This window comes from Oncorhynchus kisutch, linkage group LG5, assembly GCF_002021735.2.
Source record: "Oncorhynchus kisutch isolate 150728-3 linkage group LG5, Okis_V2, whole genome shotgun sequence".
NCBI classification, from domain to species: Eukaryota; Metazoa; Chordata; class Actinopteri; order Salmoniformes; family Salmonidae; genus Oncorhynchus; species Oncorhynchus kisutch.
In genome coordinates this window covers 34,764,090-34,785,686 of record NC_034178.2, presented here as the reverse complement: position 1 = coordinate 34,785,686, position 21,597 = coordinate 34,764,090, and the positions used below count along the sequence as shown (strand labels likewise).

General features: G+C 41.3%; 2 protein-coding genes across 4 annotated transcripts; one reads left to right on the top strand and one right to left on the bottom strand.

The window, feature by feature from the left end:
* Positions 1-155: 155 nt before the first annotated feature.
* LOC109890954 (bcl-2-like protein 1) lies at positions 156-4,173 on the top strand. Its single transcript, XM_020483139.2, has 3 exons — positions 156-312; positions 2,475-3,135; positions 3,387-4,173. The coding sequence occupies exons 2-3, from the start codon at positions 2,620-2,622 to the stop codon at positions 3,528-3,530; spliced, it is 660 nt and encodes a 219-aa protein (XP_020338728.1). The 5' UTR covers positions 156-312; positions 2,475-2,619; the 3' UTR covers positions 3,531-4,173.
* A 7,462-nt stretch (positions 4,174-11,635) lies between these two features.
* LOC109890953 (endothelial transcription factor GATA-2) lies at positions 11,636-17,518 on the bottom strand. Of its 3 annotated transcripts, none has more exons than XM_020483138.2 (7): positions 17,266-17,501; positions 16,208-16,374; positions 13,958-14,194; positions 13,305-13,808; positions 13,048-13,193; positions 12,756-12,881; positions 11,636-12,464 (listed from the first exon to the last, which is right to left on the bottom strand). In XM_020483138.2, the coding sequence occupies exons 3-7, from the start codon at positions 14,169-14,171 to the stop codon at positions 12,177-12,179; spliced, it is 1,278 nt and encodes a 425-aa protein (XP_020338727.1). In that variant the 5' UTR covers positions 14,172-14,194; positions 16,208-16,374; positions 17,266-17,501; the 3' UTR covers positions 11,636-12,176. The 3 variants fall into 3 exon arrangements, with proteins under 3 accessions (XP_020338727.1, XP_031680799.1, XP_020338726.1); XM_031824939.1 differs by having other exon boundaries at positions 16,208-16,330; positions 17,266-17,500; XM_020483137.2 differs by having other exon boundaries at positions 16,208-17,518.
* Between the last annotated feature and the right edge of the window lie 4,079 nt (positions 17,519-21,597).

Here is a 21,597-nt window from a genome sequence, read left to right as displayed (position 1 = left end):
GGGAATACATTGATATAAATATCTTTTTTTTTACATTGATATAAATATCAGAACACAGAATATCTGCACTGTGACATTTTGAACACAGGTCTCAACTTCCGCTGTGCATAGTCTGATTGGTTGTTAATTTTGTGAAAAGGCGGAACATCCGTCTCTACTTGAGAGAACTGGCCAATGGCCAACGTGCATTAATGGCCTTTTCGCTGCTGCAAATATGTCGATATTCTATATGCCTTTATGCACAAAAAGGAATCCACCTTTGAAAAAATCGATACCTCTCCCTTGAAAGGTGCTTCAGTCTTAGTTGCAATTGTAAGTATGACAGACCATGGTATTTTTAATGATTGGGTTATAAAATATTACTATGGAGATCGGAAGCTTGTACAGTGTGTAGCTAAGCAATATATGAAGCTGTCATTTCTAGCTTGCTAGCAACGATGCTAATTTATACGTATAATTTAGCTACATATATTCACTTATTTTATGCATACCGTATTGAGAAATTATTGCTTGGTTGTCACTTTTACTCCAGGTGATATTAACTTGATCTCAATACGTTTGTTTTTGAGCTGGGAAATCCATTTATATGGCTATTGCGCAGCAGGAAAGCAAACACATTTTGACAATTTGTTACTAGTAGCTAGGTTATGCAACTTGTTAAACGTGCCATAATGTAAACAATAGCTATATTAGCCGTTTCATTTTATCTAGCGAAGAAAGCGCATTGTTTGGTGGAAATTAAACGCTTTAGATCTGTTGCGGTCGGTGCCGTTTTAAAATGAGTATGGCCTTATTACTATTACAGCATATTGAACGACTGCCATTCGTATTCCATTCACCCAGCTCAATGTAACATCGATAGGTTCCGGCTACTACATGATACTCGAATTTTCTATATACCCATCATGAGGTTGCTACAACCTAGCCTATGAATGAAAGTTTACAACGTAGGTTGAGAGAAAAATGTGAGTAATCAAGGTGACAGTGACACGTTCAATACCGTCTTGCACACGTGCCTGCATCTAGCTGATCTAGGGTGTAATCATTAGTCCAGTTGCAATCGAGAGTTTATATTTGACAAATGCAGTGATGTTTATTCCCGTTTTGTTCCGTTTAAGAAACGTTTTTCAACAGAATCGGCTAAATGAATACAGCTCTGATCAAACACAGTTCACTTTAATAGCAGCCACATCCTCCTCTCACATTTTCTCTTCATGTATGGACTTCAGTGCACATCAGCTGCCTGTGACCAGGTGAAAAGACTTTTCCAAGCCAAACCTTCATATCATAACTGCTAACCGCTACACACAGCCTACATTGTTGTCACCATATTAGCCAATGTCATAGTCAACATAGCTAATGGAACTAACTTGTTAGTAAACCCGCTACAATCATGCAGTACCATGAGTGTACAGTCAGGAAGCAGTTTAGCTAGCAGTTACACCCGTGTTCCCTGGTAGAAATAAATATACAAAACCAAACGTTTACCTTGACTTAGAAGAGTTCCAGTGTTGGATAGACACAGCTAGCTAACATAGTTTAGCCTACCCAAACAGAGGGATGCTTACTAGCTGCATTTGCTAGCTAAGTAAGTGAAAGTGAAAAAAATAAAACAAAATGTATAGCTCCTTCTCTCTTGCTTCTCATTCAGTTGGGAGGAAATTAATTAGTTAACTTTTAAGCTATTGTTTTTCAGAGTTTTTCTCACCACATTTCATGCACTGCAATGCTAGCTAGCTGTAGCTTATGCTTTCAGTATTAGATTCATTATCTTATTCTTTGATTGGTTGGACAACATGTCAGGTCATGCTGCAAGAGCTCTGATAGGTTGGAGGACGTCCTCCGGAAGGTCTCATAATTACTGTGTACGTCTATGGAAGGGGGTGAGAACCATGAGCCTCCTGGGGTTTGTATTGAAGTCAGTGTATCCAGAGGATGATGGAAACTAGCTGCCCTCTGTGTACATCATGGTGCTACACTACAGAGTGCTTTTGAGGCTACTGTAGTCCTTCATTGCGAAACAGTGTTTTATTCAATTATTTGGTGACATGTAAATATAATTAGTATAGTTTTATAAAAAAATGTAGATTTAGATGTATTTATTTTTTTAACACTGAGGAAGCTGGTCCTCCCCTTCTTCCTCTAAGAAGCCTCCACTGCATTTAGTTAACAAAAACAGCTAGCTTGCTACCTGACATTAATGGTATTAATTGCGTAATTAGTTTCATACATGTGTCAGTGGCTTATTTGGAGATGCATGTTGTTTTTTTCTACCTTACCCAACAGACCTGGATTTAGCAAGACTTTCTATATTGGTTTATGTAAGGACCAGTAGATCATAATATTGATTTACATTATTTCTAGGTGATTGTGATGCTGCTGGGGCAGAGAGTTTCATTCTTAATGACCAATAGAATCCACAGTGTTTTCATCTGCATCTGAGAATTTGTGTGTGTGTGTTTCTTTTCTTCCAGAGTGTGATTACTTGTTGCAGCCCAGAGGAAACTGCCAGAGGGCAAGCCTTCATTCCAGTTACAGTGTTAGGATTGGCAGGAGAGCCCTGCGATTCCAAATAGTGTAGAGTCAATGGATAAAGAGGGTGCATAGAAGGTGGAAAATATGTCTTACAGTAACAGGGAACTGGTGGTGTTTTTTATAAGCTATAAACTGTCCCAGAGAAATTATCCATGTTGTCAGTTGGTGCTGGAGGGTGCAAGTGGACGGACTGAGGGGGATGAAGCCATTGCAAATGGGTCTTTGGGGAACAACAGGAACGGCAGAAGCAATTTGGGTATGCCTTCCTCTGCACAAGGGGGAATTGAGGCGGTGAAAGCAGCACTACGGGACTCAGTGGATGAGTTTGAGCTGCGTTACACCCGTGCCTTCAGTGACCTCTGCTCCCAGCTCCACATCACCCCTGCCACAGCCTACCACAGCTTTGAGAGCGTGATGGACGAAGTGTTCAGGGACGGGGTCAACTGGGGTCGCGTGGTGGGCCTGTTTGCTTTTGGCGGGGCCCTGTGCGTTGAGTGTGTTGAGAAGGATATGAGCCACCTGGTGACGCGCATCGCAGACTGGATGGCCACCTACCTGGACAACCATATCCAGCCCTGGATCCAGAGCCAAGGAGGATGGGTAGGTTAGAGCTGATATTATACATCCACACATTCTATATCCTTGTTATGGAATTTTGTAATACATTCTCATTGTCAACACTATGGTGTGTGTGTGTGTGTGCCTCGTTTGCTGCACCCACTCTCTGAAATTGAGGATACCATGATCGACTACCCTAAAAGGAGAAGCTACAGAGGGGTATTGGGATACACTGATGAGTTTGCTAACACATAGTTCACTGTATTTATCTTCCTCTCTCTGTTCCCTGAAAGGACCGTTTTGCGGAGATCTTCGGCAGAGATGCAGCTGCAGACGTCCGACGGTCCCAGGAGAGCTTAAAAAAATGGCTGCTAGTTGGGGTGATGCTGCTTTCAGGAGTACTGGTCGGCACTCTCATCATGAAGAAATGCCAGTGAGTGGTGGAATAGGAGCGACATCTACTTTACCCCCAGCACATATAAACCCAGCACATATAAACGCAAAATCAATGAAAATAGAACTGAATAGTTTGTTTACATAAGCCCAGTCTGCTTGTGCACTGACAGAAACCTGATTAGTAGCCCTGGATATTGCTGTTTTTGGGCAATCAATACGTAGCTTGGTGAGCTGTTTTACTACTCACGTCTCCTGTCCTGCGCCCTTCTTTTTACATTTTAAAAGTGATACATATAATAACATTTTATGATATTTTTCATATTGATGGTTTTCTTTTTTTTTCTTTACGTTGGTAAAGGGTGTTGCGTTCAAGACTAGAGATGCTTTAAATGGACCTGATAAGCTAAGAGTGAATGGGAAAAAATACAGCTTGTGTGATAGATTGTTTTTGTGTTTTTAGGTTTGTGTGTTACCCTGTATACCCTAGGACCAACTACATACATTCTTTCCAAATGGACACTTTACATAACATTGAAGATTCTAAAATATTGTTTTTATTTAGTGTGCTCCAAGAAGTTAAACCAAACCTGTTTTCATTTGACATTTTCTTTAAGTGTTCCGTTCCTTCCTTGCTGTGCTGAAGTTTCAGGCATGCACTAAATAATAAAACATATTCATGTTTTACGTGTTTTTGTTTTATGTGATTCACTGACAATAGTACAACACAGAGAGTGAGAACACAGAGTAAATGATACATTCAGATTGGCCATGCTGTATTCTCATATGCCATTAGGGGGTGCATGTGCTCAACAAATACAGTTTCTGGAGTGACTATTTTTCAGCCTCAACTATGTGCAACATATCAGGAATACCTTGTCCTGTTTCCCAGAGAGTGTTGATCTGAAGAGTGTATCTCTAAAAATACTGCTAATGTCACATTGTCTCTCGAAGCTCTTTGCTAGTAGAGTTTGGAAATGGCTTACAACTCTGATGGCAGTGAAACATCCAACTTGGCTTGGAATCCTAGTCCTGCTACCCTTGCACAATTAAAAGAAGCCATTGTAATCCCTTTGAATTTCATACTTGAATCTATAGTATGTAGTTGTAAATAATGTATATTTCCTGTTCTCATCCTACACAATGTAGTTGACTTTAGTTGACTTCAAGAGCACATACATAGTTTGATAAACGTGTAGGTATTTCCAGATAATAACATACTACTGGATCTATTCTTTGGTGCCTACGATATTAAAAACACAAAGAGATGACTTCTCAAAGAAGAAGGCTGAAAGTCTGAATGGAATAGACATGACAGATCTGGAAGGACTATATCAAGCAGGCTGGACCCAGCCTGTGGTTGCTAATCTCTCCCTGTCATTTGTTGCCTTTTCCGCAAACTATAGCTAGCCACACCAGCGGATAAAGCCAGTTAAGGAAATAAATTATGGAAACTCACCAGCTTCTCAGAGAATCTAACTCTTACTCGTCATATTCTCATGTCATATTCCCTACCTCTGCATCTGGCTTCCTTTTGAAACCTCACAAAACTGTGAGCGGAATTAGCCCGAAGCAGAGTTTTGTCTTCAAAACTATATTATTATAGAGAATATGTGTAGGGAATATACAGTATATAATATGAGTGATATTTATGGGAAATAAAGGCCTATTCTCTATACATCAGGCTTGGCCTCAATTCAGAAATTTGGAATGGACTCCCATTCAACTCATGAGTTGAAATTGGAATTTAATTAGTCACACCCCACAGGATGTACAATTTGAGTTTTAGTAACAGGAAGAATAATTTAATTCAGTGAAGTTCAAAGAAATTCAGTCATAGTACATGAGAGTTTCATTGAATCTGACAGGTCACACTTCCATACACCAAAGAATATATCACTTTTCTCTGGAAACAATGTTGATATACTCTTAACCTTGTTGCTTAGAATGGACCATTATATTTCCACCAACCCTTTAATTTGTTTGGCTTATTGTTTAAGTCCTCGGGGTCAACCTGAGAGTGAAACTAATGCATTCTGGGAAATGTATTTCCCCATATTGAACAAAATGTGATTAATGAAATATAACTAAGAATAGTCACATACAGGTTTTTAAGAGTTTGTCCTGAAAATCAATTGTTTCAACAAAATGTTATATGCATATACAGTACCAGTCAAAAGTTTGGACACGCCTATTCATCAAGGGTTTTTCTTTATTTTTACTATTTTCTACATTGTGGAATAATAGTGAAAACATCAAACCTATGAAATAACATAGAATCAGTAACCAAAAAAAGTGTTAAATTAAAATATATTTTATATTTGAGATTCTTCAAAGTAGCTGTTCTTGCCATAATATGGACTTGGTATTTTACCTAATAGGGCTATCTTTTGTCACAACACAGCTTATTGGTTCAAACACATTAAGAAGGAAAGAAATTCAAGGCACACCTGTTAATTGAAACACATTCCAGGTGACTACTTTATGAAGCTGGTTGAGAGAATGCCAAGAGTGTGCAAAGCTGTCATCAAGGCAATGTAATGAACACGATGGGAGACAGAAAGCTGTTTTCAAGCGCAACAGGTGTTTGTTGTAAAGGACCACTGGAGGAGGCAGGTAGCTGGGTCCAAGGGCAGGCAGAAGGTCATACACAGGAGGTCCAACAAGGCAACAGTATAGGCAGGGAAAAGGCAGGTAATGTCATCCGGGAGATCAGGCAATAGGTTGATAACAGGAAATCCGATAGGCTAAGGTACAGGCAGGGAATATGCATCGTTAGTGAGGCACGCAAAAACTATCATACACGGGAGGATAACTTACAGGAAACCCAATGCTCCAAATAGAGGGGCGTCACAAAACAAACAATACCTCACAATGATGGGGTGCAAAAAACTGAACTAAATAGTGTTTAATAATGACATACATGTGTGTGAACAGGTGATCAGAATTCAGGTGATTGGGTTCTGGAGAGTGAGCTGCGTTTAGGGGATCTATGTGTTTGAGAGTGTGAGCTGGAAAGGGACCTGCGTTCAGGGGATCTTGAGAGTGTGAGTTGGAAGCAGACGTTACATGCAAAGGGTGGCTACTTTGAAGAATCTCAAATATAAATTATATGTTGATTTGTTTAACACTTTTTTGCATACTACATGATTCCATATATGTTCTTCAGTATTATTCTACATTCTTCTAGAAAATAGTGAAATTTAAGGAAAACCCTTGAATGTGTAGGTGTGTCCAAACTTTTGACTGGTGCTGTATATAACGACATGCTTGATGTTTTATGTACAATATGTATATTTGTATAGACTACACCTAGAAGAGGCATTTGAATTTAATTTCACTGAATTCAATTATATTTCCTTTAATTCAAATTGCAATTCTGTATCCTGTTGATTACTTCAATTCAAATTCAATCATTTGGACATAAGAGAGTCCTGGAAGTCATACTGCTAAAGATGATTATGACCCCTTCTCATAATGAAAGTGGATGTAAGCTTGAGCCTAGGTGGCATGTCCAGATGTTCACTGGTTCTTCTTGCAACAGGGTGGTGTGCTGATAAGGCTGAAACAGAATGTTGCATGAATAAAGACACAACTATGCAAATGAATGTTTACATCTAGATCTGGTCCATTGAATCTATTTGTGTGGATTTGTGTCCACAGCTTGTGTAGTTTGAAAGCATGACGCAGTGTGAAGTGCAAGAAATATACAGTAATACCGAAGTAAGAAAACGTCTATGCAGAGAGGTGCTCACAACTGTAGCCTTCTTTACGGTCATGCCTCATGAATAGCTTGATTTAGTTTTTGATTAAAGTGACTGTTATCATACTACCATTTATTAGCTTTATATTATCATTGGATCACTATTACTGTAGTAATCATTATTGTTCAATTGATTGGTCTCTTTAGATTGATTAGTCTGTTTATTGTTAGATCAGGCCTATTCATTCATGCATTGCTTAGTACCTGTGTGCTCTGCAGAGCCTCTGAGTGTGTAACTGCGGGGGGAGTGTGTATGACTGGCTTTTGGCAGCAGGTGGGTGGTTTACAGTGTGTGGCTTCAGTGATAAGTTATCAGTAGTCAGACAGCCACTGCACTGAACAACCCCAACCCTACTCCCCACCGCAGACTGAAAAATACACTTTCGAGGTCACAACTTCTATATTATATTGGGTTATACTTGTCCATACCTATATGTATAATTTAGTCTAGATCAGCTATGTTACAAAAAAAAAGGTCCAGTGTGACTTACAGTTAGATATTAGCACATGATATTGATTTTGCCTTTGGCTATATCTGTAAGCAAATTTTAATCAGTATATACAACTTTGATATCATATTTGTCTCTGATTCATTACAAAGCACATTATGATTGTTGTTTATACATGACCTTTTTGCATTCAATCTTTTGAAAATGTATTCAAAATAAAAAACAGAAATACTTTATTTTCACCAGTATTCAGAACCTTTTCTATGAGACTCAAAATTGAGCTCAGGTGCATCCTGTTTCCATTGATCATCCTTGAGATTTTTCTACAACTTGATTGGAGTCCCCTTGTGGTAACTTCAATTGATTGGACATGATTTGGAAAGGCACACACCTGTCTATTTAAGGTCCCACAGTTGACAGTGCATATCAGAGCAAAAACCAAGCCATGAAGTCAAAGGAAATTTCCGTAAGATCTCCGAGACAGGATTGTGTCGAGGCACAGATCTGAGGAAGTGTACATCATTCTTTAATGGAAGAACTTTGGAATCACCAAGACTCTTCCTAGAGCTGACCGCCCGGTCAGCACTCCACCAATCAAGCCAAACTGAGCAATCGGGGGAGAATGGCCTTGGTCGGGGAGGTGACCAAGAACCCGATGATCACTTTGACAGAGCTCCAGAATTCCTCTGTGGAGATGGGAGAACCTTCAAGAAGGAGAACCATCTCTGCAGCACTCCACCAATCGGCCAGGCGGAAGACACTCCTCAATAAAAGACACAACAGCCTACTTGGAGTTTGCCAAAAGGCACCTAAAGGACCATGAGAAACAAGATGCTCTGGTCTGATGAAACCAAGATTGATGTCTTTGGCCTGAATGCCCTAGCGTTACGTCTGGAGGAAACCTGGCATCATCCCTACGGTGAAGCATGGTGGTGGCAGCATCATGCTTTGGGATGTTTTTCAGCGGCAGGGACTGGGAGACTAATCAGGATCTAGGGAAAGATGAAGGGAGCAATGTACAGAGATATCCTTGATGAAAACATACTCCAGATTGGGGCGAAATGTTCACCTCAGGCTGGGGCGAAGGTTCACCTTCCAACAGGACAACCCTAAGCACACAGCCAAGACAACACAGGAGTGGATCGGGACAAGTCTCTGAATGTCTCTGAGTGGCCCAGCCAGAGCCTGGACTTGAACCCGATCGAACATCTCTGGAGAGACCTGAAAATAGCTGTGCAGCGGCACTCCCCATCCAACCTGACAGAGCTTGAGAGGATCTGCAGAGAAGAATGGGAGAAACTCCCCAAATACAGGTGTACCAAGCTTGTAGCTCATACCCAGGAAGACTCAAGGCTGTATATTCGCTGCCAAAGGTGCTTCAACAAAGTACTGAGTAAAGGGTTATGTAACTGAAATATCATATTTTTAAAAATATATAAATGAGCAAACATTTCTTAAAACCTGTTTGTGCTTTATCATTATGGGGTGTTGTGTGTAGATTGAGGAGGGAAAAAGCAATTTAACCCATTTTTGAAAGAAACTGAAACATAACAAAGTGGAACAAGTCAAGGGGTCTGTATGCACTGTACATATAGGTAGGGGTAAAATGACTAGGCAACATGATAAATAATAATAATATCAGCAACTTATGTGATGAGTCAAAAGAGTGGAAAAACTGTCAATGCAGATAGTCCGGGTAGCTATTTGGTTAACTATTTAGCAGTCTCATGGCATGGGGGTAGAAGCTGTTCAGGGTGCTGTTGGTGCATCGGTACGGCTTGCCGTGCGGTAGCAGAGAGAATAGTCTATGACTTGGGTGGCTGGAGTGGTTAACAATTTTTAAGGCCTTCCTATGACACCACCTGGTATAGATGTCCTGGATGGCAGGGAGCTCGGCCCCAGTGATGTACTTGGCCTTATGCACTACCCTCTGTAGCGTCTTGCAGTCAAATGCCAAGCAGTTTCCATATCAAGCGGTGATGCAGCCAGTCAAGATGCTCTCAGTGGTGCAGCTGTATAACTTTTTGAGGATCTGAGGACCCATGGCAAATCTTTCCAGCCTCCTTTGGGGGAAGAGGCGTTGGTATGCCTAATTCACGACTGTGTTGGTGTTTGTGGACCATGTTAATTCCTTAGTGATGTGGACACTGAGGAACTTGAAGCTCTCAACCTGCTCCACTACAGCCCCTGGTACCACATTGTCAGGTTACTTACCTCCCTATAGGCTGTCTCTTCGTCATCGATGATCAGGCCTACCACCGTCAAGTCGTCAGAAAACTTAATGATGGTGTTGAAGACGGAGAACAGTAGGGGACTAAGCACATACCCCTGAGGGGCCCTCATGTTGAGGGTCAGCATGGCAGATGTGTTGTTGCCTACTCTCATAACCTAGAGGCGGCCTGTGAGGGGGTCCGGTATCGAGTTACAAAGGGAGGTGTTCAGTCCCAGGGTCCTGAGATTAGTGATGATCTTTGAGGGCACTTTAGTGTTGAATGCTAAGCTGTAGTCGATGAACAGCATTCTCACAGATGTGTTCCTCTTGTCCACGTGGGAGAGGGCAGTGTGGAGTGCAATAAAGATTGCACTCCACACATCCCCTCTCCCTAAATTCTGGGGTGGGTCCAGGGTGCCTGGGATGATGGTGTTGATGTGAGCCATGATCAGCCTTTCAAAGCATTTCATGGCAACAGATGTGAGTGCTACGGGGCGATAGTCATTTAGACAGGTTAGCTTGGCGTTCTGGGGCACAGGAACTATGGTGGTCTGCTTGAAACATGTAGGTTTCAAGCAGACCAGCGCATGTTCTGAGTACACGTCCCGGTAATCTCTCCCTGAGGATTTGTGAATGTTAACCTGTTTAAGGTCTTACTCACATCGGCAACGGAGAGCGAGATCACAAAGTCGTCTGGAACAGCTGGTGCTTTCTCATGCATGGTTCAGTGTTGCTTGCCTCAGAGCGAGCATTAAGCTCGTCAGTGGGCAGTTCGCGGCTGGGTTTCCCTTTGTAATCCGAGATAGTTTGCAAACCCTGCCACATCCACGAGCATCAGAGCCGGCATAGTAGGATTTGATCTTAGTCCTGTATTTATGCTTTGCCTGTTTGATGGCTCGTCGGAGGTCGTTGCAGGATTTCTTATAAGCTTCTGGATTAGTGTATCGCATGAAAGCGGCAGCTCTAGCCCTTAGCTCAGTGCGGATGTTGCCTGTAATGGCTTCTGGGTGGGATATGTACGTACGATGTTGTCGATGCGCTTATTAATGAAGCAGGTAACTGATGTGGTAAACTCCTCAATATTATCGGATGAATCCCGGAACATATTCCAGTCTGTGCTAGCAAAACAGTCTTGTAGCTTAGCATCCACTCGAGACTTCCTTAACATTAGAGATTACGCACTAGCTTTTCTTAACAAAGAGAAACACCCCTCTCCCTCATCTTTCCCGAGGCTGCCGACCAGTCTTGACGATGCATAGAAAAGTCAGCGATATGTATATTATCCATGTCCTTGTTCAGCCACGATCCATGAAATATAGAATATCACACTTCTTCATATAGATATTTTTAGTTGAGTGTGTGTGTACCAGCTTGTGTGTCCATTTTTGTTGACCTAACGGTAGGTAAAGCCACATCAATCTAAATGTAGAACCTGGCACACTTTTCTCACTTGAGTTGAATGTTTTGTCACTTTACCGCTGCTTAATGGAAAACTGAGGATTTGCATGTCCGGTGCTCCCAATACAATTCCACTGTCAGTCCTTACCCCCAACAGAGCCTGGACAAAGGCACCATTATATCTCAGTGAGTGAAGGTACAATGCCACTATAGTGACTCACCACAGCACCTGAAAGAGTGCAGAAAATTTAAATACCATTTACACGTTGAAAACGATAAACGTGTGCCTCAACCCCAGGAATTTGTATAGTAAATAGTCAGAAACAGTTTTCTTAATTTTACCATTCATGTTTTATTGTTTATGAGGAGCTTGTAAGAAATTACAAATATAGAAATGTAGCAAATACAAAACAATTCACATTTTAATGCCCTTTCACCTTCAACTAAAATCATAAACATTTGAAAAGGGATGTGGCAACTTTAGTCCACACAATTCGGTACGTATTTACGAAATACAGATAGCTACAAGTTCATACCAGTGTTACCCGTATCAATGATTACAGTGGGAAGTTTAAACTTTACTTTTAAAGTTTTAGTTTTCATAAAAATAGAATATGCCTTTAACAAAATACAATCAAATCCTTCCATAAAAGTTTTTATTTTTTGATCTTGTAAAAATGTGCAGTATTATGTCCAGTGTTAAGACAAGATCAACTTCACACATAAAATAGGAAGGAAAAAAGTATAAATGCATTTATGTACAAGGCATCCATTGCTACAAAGAAGCTATTCCTCAGTAGGCGAGTTTGTGTCTGTACTGTATGTGCTGTATGTTGCCTTTATGGGTCTGAATGTGTCGAGGTCTGTTTCACACCAGTGTGGGCATCATGCCAGTGTTTGGGTGATGGGTGTAAGACAGGCTGACAGACGGGTGCAGGCCGGAGGGTGGGGAGAGGAAGTGAGGGGTGTGGCTGTAGGAGAGCTGTGACCCTGGACCCAGCGAGTAGGGGCCTCCGTGGTCATCGAGGGGGGGACCCTGTGAAAGGTCAGGGTACTGCTCCAACATGGCGCTCTTCTTGCCCTTCTTGTTCTTGTTGGACGCTTTACGGTTTCGTGTTTGGATACCATCTTTCTTCATAGTAAGGGGTCTGTTGACCTGTCAAAAGAGAAGTGTACCTTAATTTCACCCTACATAAATTTGTACATTCTCTTTCTTATTAACCTGATACTACTATACTACAGGGGGTAGATAAAAAAAACTCTCTATTGAGGTTAAAATGTAGGGTTTAAGTTCAAGTTTATGTTTAATGACTTGGGTTCAGAATCAGTAGCTTGGGGTTGTGTGGGGTTTTGCCGTTTCAATCACTGAGGAAGTGCTAGCTACAAATGGTAATAGTAGTTCTCTAGCTAATTGAGAACAGTCAATGTATCTTGTTCATTGACTCACGTTGTGCAGCTTGAAGTAGAGTCCACAGGCGTTGCACACAGGCTCACCCCTGGCGTTCCGTCTCCACAGCGTGGTGGTGCTGGTGTGACAGTTGGCACATTGAGTCCCGGCCCGCTTGCTGACAATCTGAAACAGAGAGACAGAAAGATAAATCAATTCTGTAGATTAAAGATGAGCTCCAATGTTTATTTGGATTCATTGTGTTTTTCGACCAATTGATTGGCATGTCAACACCATGGAATTTACAACGGATTATTATCATATCTTATCCGGTCCTTATGCCATATCATACCAGTCTTTTCTTTGGTCGGATCAGGGGACGATTTTGGCCATTCATCTTATGGTAAAGCCCACAGGCGTTACACAGGTAGTGTCCTGTTCCATCTCGACGCCATAGAGGGGTGGCAGTGGCTCCACAGTTGACACACTCTCTGGCCTCTGCCACAAATCACAGACACACAAATAATTATCTGGAATCCCACAGGACGTTCAGAGGACAGAGTAAAATGACTTAGGTGGGATAGCATGGATATGATGCATGATGCTCACCTGGTGGAGACAGCCTCATCTTATTACGTAGTTTGGGGGAGTAGGAGGAGGGGCTCATCCATGCCCCTGGGGAGGAGTATAGGCCTGCCATTGTGTAGTCCTGTGGAGAGGTCATGTACGAGCTGTAGGGGCCCAGCATGTGTGAATGGGAGTGGGGAGATGGTGTGCACACACTCCCAGCAGCAGAAGTCAGATTCAGAAAACTGCTTCCACTACCTCCACCCAAAGGACTCAAGCGCTCGGCCTTCAGGGCCTCCTGAAGCCTGGGACTCTCCTTGCCATCCCTACCTGGAGAGGAGTAGCCATCTCTGGAGGTGAACGAGGACGTGGCGCTGGAGGCATAAAGGGAGGTTGGGGTGTATGGGTGCAGAGGAGTCTTAGTGAAAGGATTGCTGGTCCAGGTAGAGGATGATGGGTTGTATGGAGAGCTCAGAGAGTGGCTGCCAGGGCCATCCAGCCATTGAAGGTTGCTCAGGAGAGAGGGCGAGGAGTACACCTGGCGAACTGTATGAGAGAGAAGCAGTATAGGGGCACAGTTGTCAGGGGAGTCCCTGATTACAGAAACTGTGCATTATTTTAAATTCAATATGAATTATTTCTATGAAAGGTCAACATAAATGTTTTAAAGTTATCTTATGTTCCTCGCTTCTGACCTGAGCTCTGTCTGTAGCCTGATGGAGCCCTGCTGTGGCTGGGGTTGGAGAAGTATGAGGGAAGGCTGGTGTAGTCAGTCTCAGGGTTGGAGAAGAAGGGCTCTCCCTCCTCTCCTGGAGGTAGTAAGTCAGGCTCTGAGGAGAAGCTGGCCAGGGGATCAGAGCTGAGCAGAGCCGGAGACACCCAGTGAGACTGTTCAGAGGAATCCTCCATTCTTACAGAGATAACCACTAACTCTGAAACAACAGAAAGGATTAGGAGAAACCGAATTATTCCTAGTTGGAACCTGATTAGGAGCTATAGCAACAACCAGACAGTACCAGCATCTCAGTAGGCTGATGCGAAGTGTTTACAAATACTGTTTTTTGTGAGGCTGCCATTTTAAAGAAACACATGTAACTTCAAGACATGAAGGTCACTCAACAGCAGCAGGTTTTCAAACTTCCCTTTCAAGGATCCTCATTTGACTGTGGCTGAAAGTAGACCCTAAAAATAAATAGGCCTATCTGTAACTACAAACAGTGAACAAACGTTTGCTTACAACCAATGACCTTTATAGGAATTCCTATTTAGGGCTCACAAGTGGGGCAGCAGTCTAAGGCACTGCATCTCTGTGCTAGAGTTGTCACTACAGACACCCTTGTTTGAATCCAGGCTGTATCACAACCAGCCGTGACTGGGAGTTCCATAGGGCGGCGCACAATTGGCCCAGCGTCGTCCGGGTTTGGCCGTTGTATTGAAATTGAAAATAACAATTTGTTCTTAACTGACTTGCCTAGTTAAATAAAGGTTAAATGTCAAAACAGAATGTGAGTTCTAAGGAAAGCAAATATAAATGTAATAATGAAATTGAAAACAATTCATTAGATGGCAATAATCTAGATGTTCAGCATTTAGATAATTTTATGTAGTTCAGTGACAATTTAGCATAACACAAAGTGCATAAGCCTAGTATAAATGAGTTTATTGTGTAGTGGAGGGTAAACACAAATAAACACAGTTACCCCCCTACAGTTTCCACACTTTTTGCCGAAAAATACACTTAATGTATTGGAAGCGTTACTTTTTTCCCCCATGACCGGCGATCACAGTTGTTTGCCCACCTATTTTTTTTTTTTACCGCCACTACATTCACTGTAGTGGCTAATTGATTATATAATGTAACAGAGAGTGCTTCTAACCAAAACAAATGATACATCTATGGAAATAACAGAAGTAGTGTCTGCTCTGGAACACACCGTGCATGTTGTCAGTAGTAGAGACAATGTTGACCCATATCTTTATTAACTTGTGATAAGAGGAAAGAGGAGCCTGATAGGGTCTGATAGAGTCTGAGAAAATCAGATAGAGCACATTATTGTCATACTAAATATACCCAGCACCAGTGATGCGATGGAACACCAACCCTAATCTCATCTGATTAATAGAAATGTGTTGTCGCACAATTACTGCTGACTACCACCCGGCAGACCATACAAAACCACTGTCATGGAACTTCTCTGAATAACAAACAGTGCAGAATAAATCAATGCTATCACTGCAACAACAACAAAACTATTTCCTTAATAAACACGTTAGGAAAATAGTGACATTTCACTGTCATTTTGCAATGGAATTGACTCTCGTTTGTATACCAGCCATTATGGCAAAAATAATTAGACGTTACAAAAAAGTTGTAACGTAACATTTTTCTAATTAAAAAGTAAATTAATTAAATGAAAATGATTGATAAATTCACATCCATGAACATCCATGCACCATTTCTCCACAACACATGTTGATAAGTATACTCTTGTCTGTGTAGAAATAATTCAACCATCTACTCATTGACTGTAACTGTAGAATTACAGTTGTTGTTACCAAAATGTAAAATTATCTAAAGAGGTCATTGCCACTCACCATTACAATCTTACATATGGTTGCAGCCAATCAAACAACTAATGGTCTGGAGTAATACAGAAGGCTAACTTCCACAGGTTTCAGGTAGACACCATTACACTTGTGATCCTCCACTATCATTCAGGCTGATATTGTGAACACTATTAGAAAAAAAGGTGCTATCTAGAACCTTTAAGGGTTCTTCGGCTGTCCCCAGAGGAGAACCCTTTGAATAACCCCTTCCTACACGTGGTTCTACATAGAACCCAAAATGGGGACCTCCTATGGGGACAGCCGAAGAACCCTATTAGAACCGTTTTTTTCTAAGAGTGTACAGTGGCACTGTAATGTGACAGAAACGCTGCACCTACCTGAGGTCCTTGTGAAGAGTGGATGTCAAAGGAGAGCAGAGGATGGCCGCAGTACAGTATACCCAGCTAGGTGAGAGATTGAGAGAACACACCGCCCTGAGGTTCCAGTGTCTGGATCTATGTCTGTGTGGGCAAATCGCCAGAAGAATAACTGAGGTCTTGTACCCCTGGAAAAAATGACTGAGGTTAACGTTAGAAAGGGAGCGATGGGAGGGGTTAGGAAGAACTCTTTTGAAAGACACACCTCCTGGTCCTGCTATACCAAGATACATCTAATTTGTCTGCTTGGGTAGACTCACTATAGTCAGTCACAACTACAAATTGTCAGTAAATATACCCAGAAACTCCTTATAATCATTATATACCTCTGTGTTATTGACAGGAATGGTAAACAGGAACTTTTTAACATTATTTGTATACGATTTATGTGAAGGAACTGTTGTATAAAAAAAGGGGAGTTGACGGGTATTAAAATGACGTGTGTGTTAATGTGACTTGTTTCAGTTATATCTCGACCAATATCTTAGACTAGTAAGATATCCAAGTCAGCATTTCACTGCCTCCATTAGACTTTTGCGCTTTGGAATCTCTTCTCAGTATTTGCTCCTGAATTACAATCTTTATTGAGTCATGCAGCCAGCTTACAGCAGGGACTGTTTTTGTCTGTTGATGGATATGCATACAATGCAGATAAGACCAGACACACATGGAAAAAGGAGAGGCGGGCATTTAAACAAAGCAAGTGAAAAATGCAAAGAATACATTTCTCTGTGGTTCAGCACAGCTTAGAGTGGAGGACAGTAATGCAAATCAGGAGAGGTGCTGCAATCATGGAGAGAGATATGGTCTGGACACAGGTAGGCTTCAGACAGGCCTCACTCTGTCACAGTCATTTGGTAGTCAAAGCATCCCCCACTTTCCTCCTCCTTTGTTCATTTACAGTTTTCAGGGAAATTAGGAGAGAGTTAGAGAAAGTGAACCTTTTAATTGCACAAGAAACACGTCCTAGTGTAGCTCACTGCCTGTAACTGTCTTTTTTGAAGAAGAACTGACTTTACCTGAACAACTGCTGTATAGTCCCTGTTCCTATAATGGTGGTGAAAGAGAGCATTCAAATACACAATATTCAAATTCGAACAATACTGAGGAAATATACAGTGTTGATTGATGAATGAAGCATTAAATCCAAAGTTGTAGAGATCATTTTCAGCCTTATGGCTCACTCAACGAAAGGGAGAAACATTGAAGATGAGAGCGAGAGGATGAGGTGGTCCTGACTGTGTACAGCTGGGTTTGTGTGAGGAAAGGAGAGTGGTGGAGAGCGGTGGCGAGGGATGTGGCTGGTGGCACTCTGTCAGCGAGCTGCTTGTCTCTGATAAGAGGTTATCAAGATGAAAGGGGGAGGCCAGGAATTACACTGTCACCCAGTAAACACAGAGGAATAAAGGCACCCTGCAAAGCCATGCCACTCATAATACACATGTGTATGAGTGGGAAAAAAATGGAGAGAAAAAACACACACACACACACACACACACACAAATATACATCTCTGTCTTTGCACTGGCATGCGCTGTAAAAAAACACACACACACACACACACACACACACACACACACACACACACACACACACACACACATAAATATATCTGAAACTGAAAAGTATAACCTATATTATACAGTTAAGCAATTTTATCATAATAGAATTGGTTATACGATGATGATGGGGGGTGCAGGGGACACAGCGGGTGGCCATTGAGGTCAAACCTCCAATTCCCAAGAAACAGTCTTCTTTGTATGCAGTAGTCTTATCTTTACCACACAGAGGCTGCTGAGCCATTCTCAGACACTGGTATACACCCGGGACTACTGTGCCCCCCCCCCCCTTTCTCTCTTGCTAACTCTCAGACATGCTGTGTCTCTGTGTACATGAAGTGTGTGCTGTCAGAGAAAAATTGTCTAGGGCATCTACACAGTTATAACAGTAAAAACTGGGATTATTACACAAATCATTTAAAATGATTACTAATGAAATATTTACTCAATAATGGTCAATCACAAATTATAGCCTGGTACCACACCCCAACTGCCAGAAAACCCTGACACACCCCAACATATTTGTGTGTATAAAACTCTAAGCAAGGCTATTGTCAGCACTTCATCTGATAAATACAAGATATGCGTCTTGCACAGGCCCTGGAAGAGAAGGGCACATCTTAGCAACAGCCATATTCACAGAGGTTTGTTTTTAAGATATTTTATTGCAATACAAAAAACTACATAAATATGTGATTAAAATGTATCACTGCCATCTTTGATTTTTTTTTTTTTAGTTCTCCAAGTTGTCATTATTATTCTAAATATAAAAATCAGAACAACAAATATTTGTTATACTGTTGCAAGTGCTTGAAACACCATAACATACCTTTACTGTCTAATTTGATCTTTCCTATTGGAAAAGATACGATCTTTCCTATTTGATACTCTGATAGCCCCATTTTTTTTTGTTTTTTTACAGATATTGTGATAATGATATCACATGATGAATGTATTTATCAAAGTAAGATCAAATCTTGAGTGTATAATATGATATGATATACCGTCTTGATTAATCATGGCATTGGTGATGATGGCAATGGTAACAATCACCACACCTTGGAACAGTGAGAGCTGATAGAACTCCTTCCAGAAATCCTTGTGTCGGCCCATATATAACATCATATGACGGACCACCCTCTGGTGAAGGAACTGTTTCATTGGCTGAGGGTCTTTCATTTCAAGTCGTCTTCACTCGATGGTTAATTGGCTTCATTCACTTTCATGTAATTGGCGCCGTCGTTGAAGCACTTGCCAAGGCGCCAGGCTTCTTTCTAGCAGCTTTCTGCACTGGGATGGGATTTAAATGCAAGATTTAAATGCAAGATTTAAATCTCCAAAAATGTAACGTCCATTGAAAGAAACTTCAGTACAAATTGTTCAAGTCAATAACCAGCTGAATAAATGTGGGCAAAAAAGGAGGAAAATTGTGTTTCGAATTGGGGTTGTGCGCACTGCCAGAATAGGTTTTACTTCGTGTTGCCCTCTGATAAGAAACAAAGACAAACGTGAGATAAAATCTATAACATATATCTCTAATTACCTCAGATATTCGATTTCTTAAGTCCTTTAACCAAAGTTTTTGCCATTGTTGAATATGTTTACAGAAAGTGATGGGACATAACATAGCTGGTAAATTAAGACAGGGAAAAGGTGCACGCAGACAAGTCTGTTTTCAGATAAGATCGGCTACCACACGTCTGAACTCATTACGGAATTGGGCAAACCTAAACCTCGGCAATTCTGCATAAGTCCGAAAAATAATATTAGACAATGCTGGCCAATGTAGGTTTGTCATTATTTATAGTTGCCATATGTGCCCCTTCATGCGACTTTTCTCTGGAAAGGAGCTTGGAAAGGGTAGATCACTTTCTCTTTGGGAATCCCCTCCTTTTTTTCTGAGACGCAACATAGGGTCAAATTATGCTACTATAAAAAAAAACTTTTTAAAAAACGGTGTCAAATTACTATAAAGTTCATAGTTATTCTACAAGGTATTGTTTGTGATAGCACAGTGTCAAATAACGTTCATATCACAAATGTAATTCATCAATGATAATTGCATCCATATCACTGTTCTGTAAAGTGAACTGTCATATAATTTTGTGTGTGACACAGTCCCAAAATGAGATGAAAGGGGAACTCAGTGTGTGCTCAGGGTGGGGAAATCCTTCTTCATGAACAGATACAGTATGTAAATTATTGCTTCACTAACATGTACCTAGCAACCACTGGGACTGACTTTCTCACCAAAGAAGTGAGCCTAGAGGGAAGTGCAGTCATTCTGCAGGTGAGTACTTGTTTGTGGTACTTACTATCTTAATGATGTCCAATCTGTCCCAACACATTAAATCATTGAACAGCTGCTGAAAGTGGCTGCTAGTGTCTTTTCTCAGCTCATAACAAGACTCATATTAGTCTTCATTCAGATCTGGGACACTGCTGCGGTAGAGAGTTTACAGTCTCTGGGTAAGCCCCTGTATAGGGGCTTTCACTGTTGCCTAACTATGTTTAACATCACGTCAGAGACCTCTTTCTCTGCTCTGGAGGTTTGGAGAAAAGAGTGACCTGACTGACTTTCCATTCATTGTGATAGGTAACAAGACTGAGCTGAGCAACAAATGTGATGTTAGTCACTAAACGTTAGGGTACATCTTAATGATTTTCTGTGTTTTTTCCTCATTTTCTCCACTCCTGTGTCGACACTGATCTGATAACACAAGATAGGTGAAACATAGTAGCGGAGGCCCTGACCCAAGGCTAACCTACCAGATATTTGCCTTCACTATACACACACACACTGAAGAAGGTTGACACTGAAACGTGTCTGACTTCACTAGATATTACTTGAGTTATTTCACAATAGTGGAGGTGGAGGAAGATGAGAGGAAGCTACTGCATTGTTAGTGGAAATGTCCTCAGCCTGATCTCTGTAACTATTAAAAAGAGCTATCTGTCCAGAACAAGCTAGCCGATTGGCTTTTCCTTTCTTGTAGATGTGCCGGAAGCAAGCTGTGCTGTGAAGAGATACAGTTGAAGTCGGAAGTTTACATACACTTATGTTGGAGTCATTAAAACTCGTTTTTCAACCACTCCACAAATTTCTTGTAGACAAACAATAGTTTTTGCAAGTCTGTTAGGACATCTACTTCGTGCATGACACAATCAATTTTTCCAACAATTGTTTACAGGTAGATTATTTCACTTATAATTCACTGTATCACAATTCCAGTGGGTCAGACGTTTACATACACTAAGTTGACTGTGCCTTTAAACAACTCAGAAAATTCCAGAAAATGATGCCATGGCATTAGAAGCTTCTGATAGGCTTCATTTGAGTCAATTGGAGGTGGACCTGTGCATGTATTTCAAGGCCTACCTTCAAACTCACTGCCTCTTTGCTTGACATCATGGGAAAATCAAAAGAAATCAGTCAAGACCTCAGATTTTTTTTTTTTGCAGACCTCCACAAGTCTGGTTCATCTTTGGGAGAAATTTCCAAATGCCTGAAGATACCACGTTCATCTGTACAAAAAATAATACGCAAGTATAAACACCATGGGTCCACACAGCCGTCATACCACTCAGGAAGGAGACGCGTTCTCTCTCCTAGAGTTGAACGTTTTTGGTGCGAAAAGTGCAAATCAATCCCAGAACAACAGCAAATTACCTTGTGAAGATGCTGGAGGAAGCAGGTACAAAGGTATCTATATCCACAGTAAAACAAGTCCTATATCGAGATAACCTGAAAGGCCACTCAGCAAGGAAGAAGCCACTGCTCCAAAACCACCA